Source organism: Numida meleagris, chromosome 3, assembly GCF_002078875.1.
Source record: "Numida meleagris isolate 19003 breed g44 Domestic line chromosome 3, NumMel1.0, whole genome shotgun sequence".
NCBI lineage: Eukaryota > Metazoa > Chordata > Aves > Galliformes > Numididae > Numida > Numida meleagris.
This window is the reverse complement of record NC_034411.1, coordinates 36,187,992-36,203,382: the sequence shown is the minus strand read 5'-3', so window position 1 is coordinate 36,203,382 and position 15,391 is coordinate 36,187,992. Positions and strand designations below refer to the sequence as shown.

The 15,391-nt window shown below is 39.2% G+C and overlaps 1 protein-coding gene across 23 annotated transcripts in view; it reads right to left on the bottom strand.

Moving 5' to 3' along the window:
* Positions 1–15,391, bottom strand: part of RGS7 (regulator of G protein signaling 7) — a 271,402-nt gene that overhangs the window by 63,303 nt on the left and 192,708 nt on the right. For all 23 annotated transcript variants that reach the window (XM_021391124.1, XM_021391127.1, XM_021391132.1 and 20 more), the window contains one exon: positions 5,909–5,960. In XM_021391124.1, coding sequence (XP_021246799.1) covers positions 5,909–5,960 — 52 coding nt within the window. The remainder of the gene's footprint in view (positions 1–5,908; positions 5,961–15,391) is intronic.

Here is a 15,391-nt window from a genome sequence, read left to right as displayed (position 1 = left end):
CTGTAGGTAGGTAGCACATTCAGCCATTGATTTTCAGAGACAGTTTTTTGAACTGAGATACAATTCTATCTGTCATAAAACCAAATTGGAATTCAGGAATATGATTTAACTCCCAGGAAATACAAAGGTACTTAAACTACACCATCTTTTTTTTTTTAAACAAACAAACACAAATACTAAAAATGTGAGATGTGCATAATTATTTTCATTAATAAGATCCCACTGAAACCAGAGCAGAACAACATGTCCTGCATGGGTAGACTCCAAGACATATGGCATTAAAATGGATATCTTCAGATGGAATAAAAGAATCCAAATTTTAAAAAATTATTTGCAATTTGAGGTATCTTACAGCATGATTTTCAAGAGAAGAAGATTTTCCGCACTTTGTGAATATTATCTTTCTCTTAGTAGTTTCAGAATGACCATCTGGTCACTATTTTGATAGTTAAATTCAAAACCAAGGGCTGCACACTTCCACTTCAACATTTGTTAAATTAATCCAAGCCCTGTTTTTGTCACCAAGACATAGCAATGCACTATTGGTTTATTAGTAGAACTACCCTGAAGTTTCTCAAAATTTTGGAAGACTGTTTTTTCTTACATTTTCTTCAGATATATATTTTTAATGAAGACTTTTTAATGTTACAAGCTAATATGGGGCGACAATATTTTAGAGATGATAACATACATTATAAAGTAGGAAAGATATTTTTGAGTTAGCTCCAGTAATAAACACATGCACTAATTCATTTCATTTCTGCTTAAAGATTAAATGTTTTCTGGCTGTATTCTACATTCTGGACAGCAGCCCAACTATAGGTGAGCTAAACATCAATGGTTGGGCATAATTTTTTAATTAAAATAAAGCCGTAGTGTGCTTTAATAGACTTGTAAAATTAGGTCAATGACATAGAAAGTGATTTTCTTTGTTACTTTCTTTGTTATTTTCTTTGATAAAGGAAGATAACACAGAAAGCAGATTTTTTTGTTTTCTTGTTTGAAAAACACCCAATTCCTGCCATTCGTTTTAGGAGGCAGAAATTCGAGTTTGTTCAGGATATGTCCATAAAAACAGAAGCAATGCATAGCACTATAATACATGACAAGTACTAAATGCATTCATGTATTTGTAATAGAAAATGATCTATTTATTACATTTTCTAGTAATTAACAATTACTTTGAAAATCGGCAGAATCTTGTTGGAGTGTGTTTGTGATAGAATTTCATATTGCCAAGTCATTTCTATCCTATTTCAGATTTTAGAGTATTATTTACATGAGTTTTCTTTATTCTTCTAATGACAATTTGTTTACAATAAAGATGTAATCCTTTCTGCAAGCAGCTGTATTCTGTTCTCTCCTTATCTTCCTTCTCTGTATTTACAGAAAGCCATCAGGGAAAAAAAAAACCTCAGGCTGCAAAACAAAGGCTAACTTCTGGGAGTAGGAAGATGCTAAACCAATATAAATGTTACTGAAAAGTTGCCTTAAAAGATTGCTTTCCTGTTACTACTCTAGCCTCAGTCATTTCTGGCAGCACACAGATTCCTTAAGTAGATCTAGTGCAACCACTGCGCAGGTTTCTTATGGGCTCGCACCTTTGCCTCACGATTCAAAGGGAGCAATGAGATGGTAGGATTGGGGTTTTTCCTACCTTCACCCTCTGCAACAGAACTTAAATTCTCCAACTGGAAAATATTATACTGGTCTTAAACTGAATCTCAAAAGCTCTCAAGCCAGTATACTTACTGCTCAAACAAAGGTATGAATCTGATCTCAAGTTAAAGTCTGTATTTCTGTCATGAAAATACTGCATAGATTATATAAGAATTCTGTTCACCAACTTACGCACATAATTCACTGCCCAGTCCAGTAAGCAGCTGCAACTAGAAAGTTAGTTTCTTATAATTTAGATTAAAGGATATTAAAGGAAATTTTCTCAGCCTAACCATGAGTTCAGGCCTATTAAGTACATGGTTATTTATTAAAATTCCCCCAGCAATGTCATACACACTACAGCTGAAGAACTCAATGTCTCTTAAAACCACAGCAAATTACTTTCTGATCTTTAACGTATTAGGAGACTATACTGAAGGGCTCCTGTGAGAAAAACAAATAACACTTTCAAGGAAGGAAAAAACATTTTAAGAAATAGTAAATCAAGTATCTCTCTTTCAGTAATTAATTCCCTCATACAGAGTGGCTAATCACTCAGGTGTGGCATGAACTACCCTTCCTTTGTAGCTTTTGATAACTACTTGCCGGAAATCTTCAGATATCAGCATTTTATAAGATTAACATTTTTCTCATTCTAGAGGATGAGGAAACCGGTACCTTTTTCAAACTCTCCCTTGAAGGCACTCATCTCTGCTGAGAGTCTCAGTTTGAAGCTGTTTTATTTACCAATGTATTTGAAATTGCATTTTGTCAGCTCTGGAAAAGCAACAAGTGTCCATTGGAACCATTCATCCTGTTGAGGTTCAATCCGGCAAGCAGCTAAACACAGTACAGCCCTTTCACCTCCCCCCTCTTCCAGTGGGATGGGAGAAAGGATCAGAAAAAAAACCTTGTAGTTTGAAATAAAAACCATTGAATCGTGAAGGGTTTATTCTGCTACCAACCCAAGAATTCCAGGTCAGAGGGTAGAGTACCCCAATGATAACTGGTCTGACTTTTAAACACAGATGTAAAGAAGGCATTGAGAACCTCAGTCTTTTCCTTATCCTCAGTGGTCACGCTCCCTGCAGCATCCAGTAAAGGATGGAGATTCTCCTTAGCCCTCCTCTCATGGCTAATACATTTGTAAAAAAGGTTTTTGTTCTCTTTTACCCCAGCAGCCAAGTTGAGTTCAAGCTGGGTTTTTGCCTTCCTAGTTCTTCATACTCGCCCCAAGTTGCCTGTCCCTTCTTCCATACGAGGTAGATTCTCTTTTTCTCCTGGAGCCTCAGGAAAAACTCCCAGTTCACCCACACTGGTCTTCTTCCCCGCCAGCTCATCTTGCAGCTCAGGGGGATAGCCTGCTCCTGCATCTTTAAGACTTCCTTTTTGAGGAGCAACCAGCATTCCTGACCCCTTTACCCTTCAGGACTGAATCCCAAGGAACCCTCCCTACCAGTGTCCTGAACAGTTCAAAGCCTGCCCTCCATAAGTCCAAGGTAGCAGTTTTGCTGCCCTCAATCCCGACTTAACCAAGAATAGAGAACCGATCCATTTCATGGTCACTCTGTCCAAGACAGCTCCTGACCTCCACATCTCCCACCAGTCCTTCTCCATTTGTGAATAGCAGGTCTGGTGGGGCGCGTCCCCTGGTAGGCTCTCTTACAAGCTGCATCAGGAATTTATCTTCCATACACTCTAGAACTTTCCAAGACTGCTTGTTCTGTGCTGTATTGTATTTCCAGAATATATCAAGGAAATTGAAGTTCCCCATGAGAACAAGGGCTGGCAGTCACACAACTTCAGCCAGCTGTTCATAGAATGCCTCATCTGTCTCTTCATCCTGGTTTGGCCAGGATGGTCTATAACAGACCCCCACGAAGATGTCCACCTTATCAGTCAACCTCACCCTGATCCTTACCTATAGAGGTTCAACCTTATCATTCCTAGCCCCAAGCTCAACAACATCAAAACAGTCTCTAACATAAAGAGCCATGCCACCACCTCTCCTTCCTTGCCTATCCCTTCTGAAGAGCTTATAGCCATCCATCGCAGCTCTCCAGTAGTGGGAGTGAACCCACCATGTTTCCATAATGGCAACGAAGTCATAGTTTGCCTGTCATACTATGGCTTCCAGGTGTTCCTGTTTGTTGCCCATGCTGTGTGCATCTACACCAGTGCACTTCAGCTGAGCCCCTTGCCTCACCCCCAGTCCTGTCATTGTTCCCCTAGACTAATCTCTAGGAGGCCTCATTTTATCCCCTTCCCCCTTCATACCTAGTTTAAAGCCCTCTCAATGAGCCCTGCCAGCTCCTGGGCTAGGATTCATTTCCCCCTTTGAGACAAGTGAGAACTATCAGCAGCCATCAAGCCAGGCACTGAGTAAACTGCCCCAGAGTCAAAAAAAAAAAACAAAACACCAAATTCTTGTGATTTCATCAGCCTCTCAGCCACGTATTTATGAGATAGGTTTTCCTGCTCCTCCCAGTATCCTTCTCTGCCACTGAAGGGATAGAGGAAAATACGACCTGCATGCCCACTCTGTCCACTAAGCGCCCCAGTCCCCTGAAGTCCTTTTTGATAGTCCTCAGGCTTCTCTCTGTGACTTCATATTGCTGCTGGCATGAACTATCAATAAAGGATAATAATCAGAGGGGCGAACCAGACCAGGAAGTTTCCTAGAAATATCCCTGACCCGGGACCCAGGGAGAAAGCACACTTCCCTATGTGTAGTGTCAGGTCAACATATAGGGCCCTCCGTTCCTCTCAGAAGGGAGTCACCTACGACAATCACCCTTCTTTCCTTCTTGGTGGAGGCAGTCTTGAGGTGTGGAGTCGACTGCCTCACCCTAGACAATCTCATGAGTGGGCCTCTCAACACATCCTTACTCATCTTTCCCTCAAGTTCCAGATCCTCAAACCTACTACACAGGGGCACCTGAGGAACTGAGGTAGGTCAGGATGGAGGTTGCCTGTGACACTGAGCTGGGACTTGTTTCCATTCTTCCTCTTCCCTTAAGTCACCTCCCTCTGCTTGACAATGGCAGGGGAGGGGGTCCACCAGGCAGGGAGATGGGTCCTAGTTTTATAGTTCTGGATGATGTTATATGGCATGGAATGTCCCTTCAGGCAGTTTAGGTTAGCTGTCCTGTTTCTGTCCCCTCCCAGCAATTTGGGCCCCCGAGTCTCTTTTCTGGCAGGACAGCATAAGAAGCTGAGAAACTGAAATTTCCTTGGCTCTGTACTGCACTGCTCAGCAGCAACTAAAACACTGATGTATTATCAACATTATTTTTCTCCTAATATGGAATAGCGATAAACCAGGACAAAGCCAAAACTCATTATCACACCAGACACTATGAAGAAAATCAGCTCTGTCCCAGCTGAAACCAGGATATATCCTTACAACGACCCCTGCAATTTTCAGCTCCCAAGCACTGAGACTGAATTCATATTACAAGTGAACACCTAGTTAAATTTCCAAAAGATTGTAGAGACTCAAAATTTCAGTTTATTTAAAGGTAAGCTACCACACATGTGCTTAGTGCCCTAAATAAGTGACCTTACCTTCAGATGAGGTGAGTACTTACAGTCTGCAATGGAATGGAGGTTGAACATAGATAATTTATTTTTATGGAAAAATTAGGTTATTGTTTGCTGTACAGAGACACCTAATTCTGGTTATCATTTTTTAAAAGCTTAGCCTGAGGATTTTTTGCAAGTCTGAGTACACATCAGTAATTATAGCATGTAAATTATGAATAGAAAACCAAAAATGGGGAAATAGATAAGGCATTTTCTAATGCACTTCATATTATAACTACAGCAAATAATTTTACATGTTGCATATCAAAAATAAGAGGCCTAAACTTGTTATATCTTTGGGTCTGAATCTGAGAATAACTATTGTAGAACTATCAATAAAGTAAGTTCTGCTTCATTAAGACTTTGTCACTGTAAATGATTACATTTCCTGGCAGAAATAGAAAATGTAAATGGTAAAATAGATAGGGTGCCCTTTGAGGATTTCTTATTTTCTCAGATTAACACCAAACCTGACTTCCACTTCAATAAACTTTGAAAAGGGTAGCAACACAATTATTTTATTATCAGCAATTATTGCACAGGAATTACATGACATTAATTATGCTTCTAACAGTGGAATGATTAAACAAGATAGACTGCAATGATATTTTCATTCATATAATACATAATTCACGAAATAAATAGGAAAGATTTCCACACTGACCATAGTCTGTGTTTTCCGGCTCCCAACAATTTGATGGCCAAAAATAGGGTGTCTATAGACAAAACAAAAAAAGTAGGGAATTCAAGTTAGACAATGCAAGCATTATACAGTTCTTGGATTGATACTGTTTCTCAAAATTGATTTACACTTTTGGTAGATCTACTATAATATTAACTTGATGATTTTGAAACAGGCATCAAAATAGAAAATTGCTTTTGTAGCTCATTTACTGCACTAGTGTCAGAATGGCATTGGAAAAGAAGAACAACGTGTTCTGTTTATTTTTAAAGTTAAGGGAACAAAAAACACAAGGTTAGGTAGTGAGGTTCTTTTTCACCTTCCCTAGCAACATACTCATCACATGACCTAAGAATCAGTTTTAGAAGCGGAAAAGATGGAACATACTTTTGGATACATTCAGTTCTTAATTTTGGAGAGTTTTCTTTATTGTACGTTAATATTCAATACTTTCTTTTGTTATAAAATGCTAATTATCATATCCTGTTTTTATAGTTATCAAATTTGTTTTCATTTATGGAAGTCTATTTCTTTCCTAATTATTTAACGACATTTAAAATATGATTTCTTAATGGAAAGACAATAAAATGATCAATAACTAGTTCAGTAGTACGATCATGAAAACTGTGCGAATTGCATTGTTAAAACATTTCTTGTCTACCAAATGAAGAATATAAAACAATATAGGGATTTTTCATGCCAAGAACTTCATCTTTAAAAGCTAACTTTCTAGTGAAAACTTAAAGGATTATGGTATTTATACATAATACATTCTTATATATATGCCCACAAGAATTATATATAATTTGATAAATTGTATTAACCTAACTAAATATGTGAACTAGTCTCAGCAGATTTATTTCAAATTACATTTACCTCCTCAGGGTCACTTTCTGCTCCACTCTCTCTTTCCTATTGTTTTTTCTTAAAGATCTCTCAGCTACACAAATGGAAACCTCTCTTGCTGCCCACTTACTTCAAACTTGGTTTAATGTTTATCTAGAAATCAGCAGGACTGAAGGGTGACACATTTACACCTACTATCAGGTTAAACATACATTGTGAAAAATCTCTCCATTCCAAAAATGACTTATCAACTTTAATAACTGCAATTTAAGACTTGATTTTTTTTTACTAAGTAATAACAATGAGCTAAAAGATGAAAAAATAAAATCACAAACTAACTTTAAAAGTTGAGACAAGTTTCTTGCCAGTTTTTTCTTTCCCTCTAGTGGAGAAGCAATAAGTCATTCTTCCTACAAACTATTCCTTCATTGTGCCACTAAAAGTGAGCACTATAAGTACAGACGGAAAGAGAAAGTGAACTCCTCAACAATAAATAGCAGCACTCAGCAAATGCTAGAGAAGCAAGAAGGTATAAAAATAATTTAACCATGTTGATCATATGAAGTTACCTTTCTTTAGGTTTTCAGACCTGGGGAGAGAGAACAGTCCTTCCTTTAAGACAAAGTGCATTTTAGGAGATGCCCAAGAACAAAAGCTCAACAGCAACTACTTACATTTGGTCAAGCTAAACTGATAGAGGAAGAATCCAATGAGGGGGGATATCAAATATGTAGAAACCTTACCCACTCAAACAGGTTCTGAGCTGAAACTGACTAGAATTCAGACACTGTTTGTGAAAGAGTAGCAAGCTACGGTGGAAGACGGCTGGAGAAAGATGCAGTGGAAGAGCCTTTTAAGAGGTAAAAAGGCAAAAATTCTTATGATTGTGGAAATATTTGCAAAACTTATAAAAAAAATCGGATTTCTCTGAGAAATTAGATAAACACCTCCCCCCTACCCTGATGATATCTGAAAAATAAATTCTGTCTTCTGATTTTAACCCAAACCCATGAGATTTTGAGCCAATGCCAAAGCAGGACTCTTTGCAGAGGTTTTCTTAGTCAAGAAAGGTCCCCTGGGAAACTTAACTAAGGGATGAAGAGGTAGAAGGAAGATCACAGTTATTGAAAGAGAACTTAAGTGTTCAATTACCTTTAGAAAGAAAGCCCAGTGACAGACCAGTAAAATCACACTGGCAAACTCCAACTAGCTAAACTCAAAAAGAGATCGTTCAAAAGGCAAATATGAATACGTATGCTAGTAAGGAGGAGTCTAAGCATTCCCGTGCCACCATCCCTCTGGAGATAAAAACAGAGAAGATAAAACAGAACACAGGCTTTAATTAGCAAAGTACACACTGAATCCTTATAAAAGATTTTATAAGGTGTTATAAGGTAAGCCAAAAGAGAAAATCTACCACAAAGAAAACATTGCAACATGGATAAGGGGTTCACATAACAGTACATACAAGCAGATATGACTTTTGAATGCATTTATTGTTTGAGACTCCTTCTTGTGAAAGGCAAGGTTCTTTCTGCGAGAGAATAACAAGCAGGTATGAGCTCTCCTTGCTGCGGCTCTGAACTAAGCAGGCACAAGCAGCCTCCCAGCTGCAAGCTGTGACCTTGTCTGCATGGTGCTTGAATGCATTTAATGGGACCTGCTGAGAAGCACAGCTCAACAGCTCCGACACTGCAAGGTGGCCAGGGCTGGCCTCAAGCCAGCAGGTTCCCAGTTGGAACAAAGTTCAAGTCTCCTCACAATCAGCTATGTGAATGTGCCCAAAATTAATTTTGAAATGAAGATAAGACTATAGGGCAAAGTACAGGGAAAAAAACAACAAAAGCAACAGGAAGAAAAATATTATATGAGCTCAGATAGAAGTCTGATAAAATATATCACAGAATGCTTAAGGAAAACCACGTTTTCACATGGGTAAACTGTGGGTCTATTCATAGAAAACAAAGCCCAAAACAAAGACTAGACAACTACTATTCACTTTCAAAGCAGGAAATGGCACTGGTGGGTGTAGAGACAAGAAATTCTCCTAAGGCCAGGCGTAAAAAATGACAATAGGGGACAGGATTAAAACTTAGAAAGAAAATCCAAAGCTCACACTTAAAATAGCATGAGCACTGGTAATGAAACTTGATATAAAATCAGATTCTATTAAAGGATTTTTATAATTCTGTGTTTCTATGAAAAAAACCATCAACAAACTTGACATAGTTGAAATGACTGACATTTCCCCAAAGATGTATTCAACATTTTCTTGCTTAACTGTTTGGTACTATCAATCATAAAGTTCTGGTCTTAATCTACCTTGCCATCTGTCATGCACAATGGGTAAAGCGGAATACCTCTTGACAAATGGTTACAATAGAAGAAAAGCTAGCTGAGAAAAGATCCAGAGAGAAACCTTATCACAAGACTCCCACAATAGTACAATTCAATAATTAGAATAATACATTCTGCTTTAACGGGAATGGGTGCCAATGAGCCCCATTCAGGCTGGCTGCCTGATGCACCAGGTAGGCCTTTGCTGTCTCTGCTCTCCAGGGGATTATCCTCAGCATAGTTTCCCAGCTGTACCCCTCTGCCCCAGCGCTACACAGGCTCCTACTAGCACAGAGATTTGTAGTGCCAGTTACTGCAATCTAGAAAGCTAACATAAAATCTTCTACGAGGTCCCAGACAGATATCCCTGGAGCCTTTGACTCCAAAGATCATCTACCTGAACTTCTGAAGGGCCTCTGATGTAGTCCTACCACAACCTTATCTCTGAATTGGAGAGATATGAATTTGAAGGCTGGACGATATGGTCAATAAAAAATTGGTTGGATGTCTGTAGTCAGAGAGTTGTGGTCAGTGGTTCCACTGAGGAGGTCCAGGTGAAGGCTGGTGATGAGTGATGACCTTCAGGGGTTTGCCTTAGGACTAACACTCTTAAATATCTTTATCAACAACCCAGATGGTGGGATCAAGTGCACCCCTAGCAAGTTTGCTGATAACACCAAGTTGAGTGGTGCAGTTGACAGAACAGAAGAAAGGGATGCCATTCAAAGGGACCTGGACAAGCCTGAAAACCTGGCCCATATGAACTTCACTGAAGTTCAACAAGTCCGGATGCAGGGTACTACACCTAGGACAAGGGAATCTCAGGTATGAGTACAGACTGGGAGAGGAACTCACTGAGAGCAATCCTGTGGAGAACTTCAGGGTTCTGGTGGATGAAAACCTGAACATTAGCCAACCAATAGTGTACACTGGCAGCCCAGAAGGTTAACTGTATCCTGGGCTGCATCAAGAGTGGTGGACAGCAGGGTGAAGGAAGGGGATTGTCCCCCTCTACTCTGCCCTCATGAGGCCCCATCTGGAGCACTGCATCCAAACCTGGGGCCCCCAACACAAGAAAGATGTGGAGATGTTGGAGCGAATCCCGAGGAGGGCCACAAAGATGATCAGGGGGCTGGAGCACCTCTCCTATGAAAAAAGGTAGAGGGAGCTGAGCTTGGTTAGTTTGGAGAAGGTTCCAGGGAGACCTCACTGCAGCATTCCAGTACTTGAAGGGAACTTACAAAACAGATGGAGACTGAGGGTCTCACTGATAGAGACTCACAGTCTGACAGTGACAAGACAAGAGGGAATGGCTTTAAACTAAAGAGGGGAGATTTAGATTTGGATGTTAGTTGGAATTTTTTTTTTTTTTCTCTACTCAGAGGGTGGTGAGACAGTGGAACAGGCTGCCCAGAGAAGCTGTGCCCCATCCCTGGAGGTATTCAAGGCCAGGTTGGATAAGGATCCTGGGCAGCTAGATCTAGCGGGTGGCAAGTGTGCCCATGGCAGGGGGTTTGGAGCTAGGTATCTTTAATATGTATCTTCCAACCCAAGCCATTCTGTGGTTCTATGATGATTCAAAGCCCCAATTTTTCTAAAAATAAACAAGCAAACAAAAAAGAAAACACAGCAAAAGAAGTCTGGAGTAGTACTTTGTCCCTTAAACCTTACATGTTTTACAGTTTAAGCACATAACACATGGCTGCCTTCCTCCACTTCTGTAATGTAAGGGCTGAGTTCACATCTTTTCTCTTCTGTTCCAAAAGTCTTCATACAATTTCTCAGTCCAGATATCTAACCCCTTGTCAACGGTTTACAGGCGTTAGGCCCGATTCCGTGACGAAGGGGACAGTGGATCCACAGGTCCACACCCCGGGAAAAGGGAAAAGGGGAAAAGGGTAAGGAGATGGCCCTGAGAGCAAAGAACAGTGGCAACAATCTGAGGAGAAACAAACTAATTTACTAAATAAGATATCGGAATGCCAAACAACACACTATAATACAATATAATTACAATTTAAGCTGATAAATCCAATACAGAGAGAGAGAATGTCCCAAAATCAAGGTAGGCCTTACTCTACTACTGACGATAAGACGGCTGGAGAGCGAGGTGCTGCCAAGACGAGAGACGGGCGGAAAAGGGACGAGGTCTCGTGATCTGCAAGTTTTTATACTGCGAGCTTTTATCTTTTCCCTCCGGCTGGAAAATGGTAACAGAGGAGCAAAGTACCGTGGGGAATGTAGTAGTCCTTCTCTTCTGAGGACCAGGTACATTCACTACATGATGTTATGATGTGGAGTACCAATAACCAAAAATCATAAAACCATGACACCCCTCCAAAGAATTTGCTGGAGGGTTTATCTATGAAGACTACGTGACAATGCTTTTACCTTATTCAACAAGGAAAGATTAGGAAACAAGAAAAGATCAATAGAAAGATCTCTGGTCTCAAGGAATGAGGTTAGGAATGAGAAGAGGAAGGGTGTGCAGAGAAGAAAGCTGGCTGCTCTCACCTGATCTACTGAAACAATCCAGCAGCCATGCAGGGAGTCTGCCCACGTAAATGAACTTATCTATACCTGGGCTATGCTAACAAAGATTGGTTTAACTACATCTTAGAAATAATATTCAGAGTATACTGTAGTATTATTACAACATCCATTAAGTACCACATACATATCTATAAGACATCAGTTATACAACCAGTGTACCTTGTCTCAAGATCTTGAAACTCTGCATAGGTAAATATCTTCCCCAGGAGAGTTTCAGACATGGTATGAAGTGTTGTAACTCAACATGACTATTTTCAAAATCAAAATTAGAAAATATCAACTAGCTTTCTTCGTGAAATGTAGAAAATCTGATGGAATTTTACTTTTCCTCAGCAGGAAATGTGAAGCAGTTCGTCATGAACAAGTATTAAAGAGGGAACATTTGTCATTTTGCCATGACATCCCACTTATAGCCGGAAGGAAGGTGGGTGGTAGAACAGTTTGGAGAAAGTCAAGTACTGTTTATCAGCACATGCAGAAACAATGCTGCCAGTTTTTATCAGTATGCACTGGTAAGGCACTTTGTTTAACTGTATCTGCAATCTGAATAAGCAACCAGTCAGCAGCTAGAAAAAAGAGGCTTACCAAGCACAATATGTGCTATCACAGAACCATTTAAGCACTCAGAACAGAACAGGCTGTCATAAGGTTCTTTGTGACCATTGGCAGAGCGCTGGTTTTGCAGTCAAAAAAGCACCGTTTCTTTTGAATTATAGACTTATATTATAAGCCAATACTAACCACAGAAATCCATAATCCTCCTTTTAATAAAGTCACATGAAACAAAATCCCGTAATATAGGGCCTATTCCACACTAAACAATTTGTTAGAAGTGGCTTCTATGCATGGAGAGAAATCCTGTGATAAAGCAAATAGATCTGTTTTGGCTCAACCATTAAATAATCAGTAATAATATCTGAAATAATGAGACAGTCACTTGTGAAAATTGGTGTTGCCTATCAGCTTTTATAGAGCATGATTAATTTCTATGCATTAAACTGTATTACTGCAGAAGGAAATCATTAAGCATCTTTCAGCTACCATTGCTGATAGTAGTAAGAAAACAATTGTTTCTGAAGCTACTCCACCCCGTGACATTTTTTTTTTTAAAATCCAGTAACTGGAATGCGAGAGGAATATTCAAGTCATCTATAAGCCTTCCTTTGCATATTACAAAATCACAGAATCACAAAATTGTAGGGCTAGGAAGAGACCTCTGGAGATTATCTTGTCTAACCCCCCTGCTAACGCAGGCTCTCTACAGAGGTTACAGAAGAAAGTATCCAAGCAGGTTCTGAGTATCTCCAGAGAAGGAGTCTCCACAACCTCTCTGGGCAGCCTGTTCCAGTGCTCTGTCACCTTCAAAGTAAGAACTTTTTTTTCCCCTCATAGAATCATAGAATGTAAAAGTACGTCTGAGCAGAGTTAAAAAAAGAGAAAAGATCACTGATAGGACAGTCAGGAAGACAAATGGTCTTGACATGACTTTTCCCTCTTTGAAACCTCAACTACACCTGCATATGGACCGAAGAGACAATGAATTCTCTTGCACTTGCAATTTCCAGATAAAATCTGTCAAGTCTGGGTAAGATAACCTGCTTCCTTTTTTACTGGAAGATTTGGCTTCCAATAAAACACTTCTCTCAAGGCACATATGATCCAGCAAGACAGTGGACAAAGGCTAGAGAGCTGAGAGATTCAAACACAGCTTAAAGGTTTAAAACAGCCAGAGGCCAGATCAGAACTGAGTCCAGAGGTGGTTAGCTGAGCAGGGTGACTCAGTGATGTCGGCAGTAATGTAATTGTCACTAAGACACGAGGATCCCCCACACTTCATGTTCTACACTGTTTTGCAACAAAGATATTAAAAGATCCCTATAATGATTGCTATATATAATTTCCACTTCAGATATAAGAAAAGCAAGGCTGGAGAGATAAATGTATTCATCAAGAAAGCGTTACAGTGGTAGAACAGAAGACATCACATATGAAACCATCTCACCAAAAGCATGAGTTCTGCTGCTATCTTCAGCAGAATCAAGCTTTCACAACAAGAAATTCTGTTCCCAGTTCCACATTTTTTCTTATCTACATATGCATTCTGACTTAAAAGTCATAAAATAACAGAATCTAAACTGCATCTCTGAAAATTAAATTACATTAAATCACAAATCAATCTCATAAAAAATGGGAGTGTGATTATCAAAAGCCTCAAGTATTCTAGGAGTTTGTTTAAAAACAAAAAGTATTAGAAAACACTACTTTCATTATGAATGTTGAAAGACCCTATAATGAGTATGTAATTTGTAAAATAAATCAAATTTTTTTTCCCTGGGAAGTTATTACAGAAGCATAGCAACCAAAATGGTAAACCAGCCATTCCTCACCAGGTCAGCCATGTTATAAGTTACATGGATACTGATGAAAGGCACTCAGTATCGCCTGGCTCCCAGAAGATCTTTCCAAGGTGCACCTTGCTTTCTTATTTAAGCCCCTCATACATATTAGCCTTTGAGTACAAAAAGGTTGGTAGCAGATATTCAATTCCCTGTTTGGCCCCAGCTTTAAATAATATGTAAAGGCAACATGCCTTATGTTCAGGACTGTTCAAAAAGTATCACTAAGCCAAAGTTCTTGCTTTGTTGAGACTAATAAGAAATCACCTCTCTCCAAGTAAGGTAAATAATATTTAGATCTATCCCCTTTGAGTTAAATTGCTATAGCAGAAACTGACTCAATTAAAACAAGTCAAACAACAATTGGGAAATGATTGTTTATTTCTAAGGCCACATTGTTCAAAAAAGCAGATACAACTACGATTTCACAGCCCTCTTGGTTCCAAGAGTAATAATTGAAAAGGCGTAATTTAGCCTGTAGAAGGGCATTTGTGCAAATGAAGCACAATCTCTACTGCTTTTAGCTTTTTCTATACAATAGTAGCTTGTTTAAAACAAACTGGAAGCAATTTTACTGTCAGGAGTTAATGTGTCATCCTTTGGAACATGAAAAATGAAGTGAATGGAGAATATTATTATAGCTAGCCTGTTTTTTGTAGGTCAGGTCTTTTTATTGTAGGCAAAGGTTTCTCTGCAGGGATGGCTTCTGAACTTTTCATTGCTGGCAGGTGCACTGTTTTCCCCTTCTATTTAGTATCTAGAAATTTGTGAATCCTGTCCAATACTCAGGGGGTTCTGTTTCTGAAGCATCTAAACAGCTATTCCAGTGCAGCATTCACTAATTTACAGTTATTTTCCTATTGAGTATGTTATCTTCATCTTCCAACTTTACAGCCTTGGTAGTAGATTTTATGCTAGCCTTGTTTTGGTAAGGAATGTGGAATTTTAATGACAAATCTGGCTGGTACAAGTCCAGTTAAGAGTTTGACACCACTATAAATTTTTCTCGTGCTATACATAAATGGATAATATTAAATTGTTCTAACATTGTTAGCATAGTAATGACAATGCAGTGGGTGCCACAGAGCAGAAAACTGCCAAAACACTGCAGTTATATACCAAGTAACACTTGAGGGAAATAACTTATTCATATGCATATGTCAAATAGGCCCTAAGTCCTTAATTTACTTAAATCAATAGACATCATTTTACCATCAAAACGTAACTAACCTTCATGTCCAAACATGTAGGCTGTAGACCTCTCTGAGGAAAGCTTGTAACAGGCTACCTGCAGTACTCCCAGCTGTTCATAGCCTTGCTAATTCTCATCTAC